Raw genomic sequence first — 6,000 nt, 5'->3', positions numbered from 1 at the left:
CCGGGAGGCGGAGGTTGCAGGGAGCCGAGAGCAGGCCACTGCACTCCAGCCTGGGTGACAGAGCGAAACTCCATCTCTAAATAAATAAATAAATAAACTAAAATTCGACCTGAACAGGGACAACTCTTACATCTGTCCAGTCTCGGATTTATGCGGATAGAACAAGATAAACACATCCCACATGGGAGGCTAGTGTCCACTTGTTCCTTTGGAGGAACTATTGGGCATTTAAGGGACTAGTTGAACACACTCTGTAGGTCAACTCTGCCTGCAGTGGAGGGAGCTGCGCAGACAGCTGACCCTCTGCAGGGGTTTGCAACTGGGCTCCGGGAAACAGCGGGAGACGTCGAAGGAGGAGAGAAGGTGCATGAGCCCCTCTCACCCGGCCCGCAGATGCTGGGTGGTACCCAAAGAGGCGCTCAGATCACTGGAGCTGGAGCTCAGTCGGCCGTCTTTTGCGGGAACTGCACCCATCCCGGAGCATCTCTGGCCCTCCTATTTCACTGAACTCGCCTTCCTCTCAGCAGGAAAGTGGGAAGACCGCTTGCTATCCAGGACGGTGTGGGGAGGGTAAGAGGGCTTAGGGAAAGACCGCGGAAAGCGCGGCGCACACGCCAGCTGGCATCACCGGGGATTCCCTCCGGCTCGGTGGGACTCCGGCGCGCTTGTAGCGAGGACCCCCAGCCCAGGGCAGAGCGTATCCCCTCAGCTCCTCGAGTCTGGGCCCTTGGCGGCCGCAGTGGCCCAGGCCCGCCCCGCCTCCGCGCGCGGCCCTCCCCGGCTCAGTGCCCGGCGCTGCCGGGAAGCGGGCAGAGGGGCGCACCGGGCGGCGGGCGGGGACCTGGGGAAGGCCGGGAGCGCGGGGACTGAGGACGCACGCGGCGGGCCGGGCGGCGCGCGCCTCCCCCCTCCCCCGAGGCCCGAGCGCGAGTCGCCGTGACGTCACGGGCCACCCGCCAGCCCCGCGCTCCTCCGGGCAGAGCGCGTGTGGCCGCCGAGCACATGGGCCCGCGGGCCGAGCGGGCTCAGGGAGGCCGGGACGAGGAGGGGCGACGAGGAGCTGCGAGCAAGGATGTGCCTCGGGACCCCCCGCACCTTCCCGTGGATTTCCTTGCGGAAAGGATGTTGACGGTCCCTGTGACCTGTGGAGACACGGCCAGATCTGCCCTCCAGTAAGTTCCAATTTTGTCTCCTGCGTTTCTGGAAACTCTCGAGCCTTGGCCTTGGGAAGGGATGCGCTGTGAGTAGTTGGAGGGAGGAAAGGGGCTTTCGGAATCCAGTGCGTGTGTGCTAGGTGTGCACTGTCCTCATCACCAGCCTCAAGACTGGCGGCGGGTTTGGGCGTTTGGGGAGGGGGAGGGGAGGGGGATGACACCGGATGGCCGGTGCATAGAGGCAATTCTGGATTTATGAACTTGATCAAAGGCATATTAACTAATCTCCAAAAATAGACCCCTCTGCATTCAGAACAGATTTGGGGCCACGATGTGATTTGGAGGCCCCTCGGGCGAAACTAGAGGTCTGTGTATGTGTAATCATCCCTCCATCCTTTGACCATCACTCCCCCCTTCCTCCCACCCCCGCTTAGGGCTGGGCGAAGGTGATTTCCAAAAACTCAGTAACTCTGTGTTTTGAGACTTTCTCTGCTTTTGCATCGCATGTGAGGGGGTTTGTTGGGTGCTCCTAAAACCTCATCATGGTAATTCTTCTCGGCTGGGCTATTGATTTAATTAGGTTTGCCTTCTCTTGCTAACGTGCTCTTACTTATGCCAGTGTTTGTGGTTCTGGGTGTAGACTTTCAGGAAGCACAGCCTTGAAGCTGCATGTGTCTGTGCGTGGATGCCTCATGCATTTTCCTAATGGTTTGCAGGCATTGAAGATTCTTCTGTTCACCTAAGCTCCTGACTTTAGGCCCTTCTAGAACATTAGAGAAGAGAAGAAATCACATGCAAGGGTTTAGAGACAAGAGGATGAGGTTTCGGTGTTTCCTTTCTGGTCTTAGGTTTTCCAGAGAGAGGCTGTTAGCCTGGCTCTCGCCCACTCCACCACTGTGAATCCTGGCTACTGGGGCTATTCCCTTGCCGGAAAAAACAAACAAAAAACAAAACAAAACAAAACAAAAAACCCTAGAGAAATGTGTTTGTGTGTGGTGGGTGGGCGGAGGCCCTGAGGATGCAGGGACTGTGTCTGCTGTGTTGTCTGTTATAAGATGTTTCAGACCTATTTTGCATACTGGCAGCGACAAGTTGAGACTTGTTCAACTTGACATAGTCCTGCGGTCATAGCGAATCTTTCTAAAGCTCTGATCAGTCAAGAAGGGGGTTGCATCAATCCTCAGAACCCTGAGTGGAACTTTCTGACGGATTTATTAGGAGGAAAACCTTCCTGGAAGCTGCAGAAGGACAAATACAGAATCCATGTCTGGGAGAAACCTCGTGGCCTGGTCTCCATTATTTGAGATGAGTTACATCTTGGAGGTGAGGACGTGCCTCGTGGTCTAAAACGTCGGCACAAGGGCCCAACTGGAATTCCACTTACGGGTATGACGATGGAAAGGCTGGGTGGCTCCACTGTGGGGTATATGCTGTACCCTTTGAATTCCCAGAGGGGATTTGTTAACTGGTTTTGTTGTTTTGCCTGTTTAAGAGTGGCTTATTCTTGTTGCCTTATCTACCTTGAGTGCAGAATTTTTGCATAAACGGCTTCTCTTGAAAAATAGAAGTCCATTTTTGTTTTGTTTTGGTTTTTTTCTGATTAACTTTCCTTTTCCTCTGTCTTAAACACCTGCCCCCGCCCCCCGTTCCCCCCACCTCCATGCTGTATGTTTCTGTGGCTGGAGCTTTTCTACACTGGAAAGGGGGTGTTCTCCCCTCTGTTCTGACATATCTGATCCCCACTAGTTTATATGTTTGCTGGTCTGAAAACCTGGTGAATTCTCACTGTCCACATCAAATCAACTCCCTGTTCTTTACTTTTTTTTTTTCCGCCTCCTGAGCGGTAGGCAGGCACTCTGGCTGGGTTCTGGAGCCTGTGTTTGCTATGCCTGGGCCTTCTGCCTGCCCAAGATGGACACGTTTCTCTGGCAGCTTCGTCAAGCTATCTCCTGGACTATAAGACAGCCTGTTCTTTCCTCCTATTTGTGTGAGTGGCCCTGCATTTGGGCAGACCATCGGCAGATTATCTGGGGGAAGTGGAATACCTTGGATAACTGCCCGTCCAGGTTCTCTGGAGACACAGCGGCAGGCCTGCTGATGGCTACCCTTTGCTATGAGTTTTATATGTCAGGTGGCTCTTCTGGATGTGTGGCCTTTTTATTTTACATTTGCTTTCATAGTTGGCTGCAGACATGACATTCTCCTTTTTCTCTTGTTTTGCTTTTTTTATTTGAGACAAAGTTTCACTCTTGTTGCCCAGGCTGGAGTAAAATGGCTTGATTTCAGTTCACTGCAACCTCCGCCTCCCTGGTTCAAGTGATTCTCCTGCCTCAGCATCCTGAGTAGCTAGGATTACAGGCATGCACCACCACACCCAGCTAGTTTTGTATTTTTGGTAGAGACGGAGTTTCTCCAGATTGGTCAGGCTGGTTTCAAACTCCCAACCTCAGGTAATCCGTCCGCCTCCATCTCCCAAAATGCTGGGAGGCCTCCCGAGTAGCTGTGAGTATAGGCATGGACCACCACGCCCGGCTAATTTTGTATTTTTAGTAGAGACAGAGTTTCTCCAGATTGGTGAGGCTGGTCTCGAATTTCTGACCTCAGGTGATCCGCCCTCTTCAGCGTCCCAAAGTACTGGGATTACAGGAGCCACGGCACCCGGCCTTGTTTTGCTTTTTGTTGTTTCCTGATGCAGGTTTGTGATCTCTTTAAGGGATCAGGACCACATCCCCCTGTCCCAACTTGTATTTCCAGTGTCTGTGGTGGGACCCTGACTGATGATGGGAACAGAGCAACAATCTGGAATCATTTGGACCATTGAGTCCTGTGGACAGTCACTTCAATATCATCCCTAGAGAGTCTCAGAAATTCAAGACCTTTTGGAATGCTGCCAAAATGGGTCCTTTGGCAGGAGCCCTCTTTGTCTCTTCTGTTTTCTGACCTCAAGTAATCTAAGGAACTAAAAATGGTAATAAATGACAATTAATAATAAGAACAATAATAGTGCATGTATAACATGGACATTATTTATCACGCAAAGCATGTTCTTCACCTTCTCCCTACAACTCCACGAGGCACTTATAATGAAATGTATAGCAATGATAGAATTCTTGTTATGGGGGTAGGGTTGGTTCTAACACTTCAAATTATATGATCTCATTTAACTTTCCTGTAAAATAGGATTATTATTATTGTGGTTTTGCATATGAGGAACCCACAGCCCAGAGAGGTTAAAAATATCCTCCCAGGTCACACAGCTTGGGAGTGGCAGAGCTGCAGGGATTTGGACCAGTCTTCTGACTTCTTAGTGTGACTCTCAGAAGTTAGAGGATAGTGAGATTAAGAACAAGCAAAGGGCCGGGCGCGGTGGCTCACCCCTGTAGTCCCAGCACTTTGGGAGGCTGAGGCAGGTGGATCACCTGAGGTCAGGAGTTTGAGACCAGCCTGGCCAACATGGTGAAACCCAGTTCTCTACTACAAATGCAAAAAATTAGCTGGGCATGGTGGCGCATGCCTGTAATCCCAGCTACTTAGGAGTCTGAGGCAGGAGAATCGCCTGAACCTGGGAGGCGGAGGTTGCCGTGAGCCAAGATCGCACCATTGTATTCCAGCCTGGGCAACAACAGCAAAACTCAGTCTCAAAAAAAAAAAAAAAAAAAAAAAAGAACAAGAAAAGGGTATACCCCTTGACCTTGAGCAGGAGGACTGAGTGTGTCTCCCACCCTCCCCATGTACCTCAGGCACAAACAGAAAGCTGAACATCTTGGACAAAGATACCTCATGTTCTGGCTGCCGGCTTTTTCCGCAGCCATGGACCAGGCAGAGACAAAGGGGCCAAGAGGCCTTAGGTGAGGGCTGCCATGCTGGAAAATTCTGGGCTGTGGGTGTGAGCAGGAGTCATGGGTAGAGGTCAGAAGCCTCGGTCTTGGCTGGGTGTGGTGGCTTATACCTGTAATCCCAGCACTTTGGGAGGCTGAGGCTGGCAGATTACCTGAGGTCGGGAGTTCAAGACCAGCCTGGCCAACATGGTGAAACTCTGTCTCTACTAAAAATACAAAAAAAAAAAAAAAAAAAAAAAAAAAAAAAAATTTAGCCCAGCGTGGTGGCATACGCCTGTAGTCCCAGCTACTCGGGAAGCTGAGGTAGGAGGATCTCTTGAACCCAGGAGGCGGAGGTTGCAGTGAGCTGAGATTGCTGCTGCACTCCTGCCTAAGAGATAGAGTAAGACTTTGTCTCAAAAAACAAACAAACAAACAGAAAAATGCCTCAGTCTTTGTGCAAAATCTATAATCATTTGCAAGAGGCTGCAATCAGGTATACCACTGGATTTTGTGACCAAAATTAGGTTTCAGGATTTAATTACTATCAACCTTCACTGTGGATGGGAGATTGAGCTCTTTTTCCATGATCTTTACCTCTCCCTTCACCCTCCAACCGTCTCTTCTAAGTACTCACCTCTGTCTTGGGTGTGTTTAGGTGTTTAGGGACCCTAAGCATTACAAAGGTTGTGGTGACCCCTCTCCCAACCCTGTCATTAAAAACAAAAACAATGTCAGGTCATAAAACACAAGACTTATATACATGATGTGGAAATGGTCTCATTCATTTTTCGATTGCAAAATTCCAAACTGTTGTGTGTGTGTGGGGGGGGGGAGGGGAGGTATGAGGTATTGTTTTGTTTATCTGACTCTTTATTATCATTGACTGTGAAATTCTTGAGAACAGGGGCATCTAAGTGCCCAACACAGCCCAGGTACTTTGTTGAATCAGGTGGCTGTCAAGAGTTGCTGTTTCAGCCCGGCATGGTGGCACATGCCTGTAATGTTTGCCCTTTGAGAGGCTGAGG

General features: G+C 50.6%; 1 protein-coding gene across 1 annotated transcript in view; it reads left to right on the top strand.

The window, feature by feature from the left end:
* The first annotated feature begins 950 nt into the window (after window positions 1–950).
* The window catches only part of LOC104674800, a 192,689-nt gene continuing 187,639 nt past the window's right edge, over window positions 951–6,000 (top strand). The window contains exon 1 of the mRNA XM_030938027.1: window positions 951–1,172. Coding sequence (XP_030793887.1) covers window positions 1,003–1,172 — 170 coding nt within the window. The 5' untranslated portion in view covers window positions 951–1,002. The remainder of the gene's footprint in view (window positions 1,173–6,000) is intronic.

Source organism: Rhinopithecus roxellana, chromosome 9 (genome assembly GCF_007565055.1).
Source record: "Rhinopithecus roxellana isolate Shanxi Qingling chromosome 9, ASM756505v1, whole genome shotgun sequence".
NCBI lineage: Eukaryota > Metazoa > Chordata > Mammalia > Primates > Cercopithecidae > Rhinopithecus > Rhinopithecus roxellana.
This window is presented reverse-complemented; position numbering and strand designations above follow the sequence as displayed.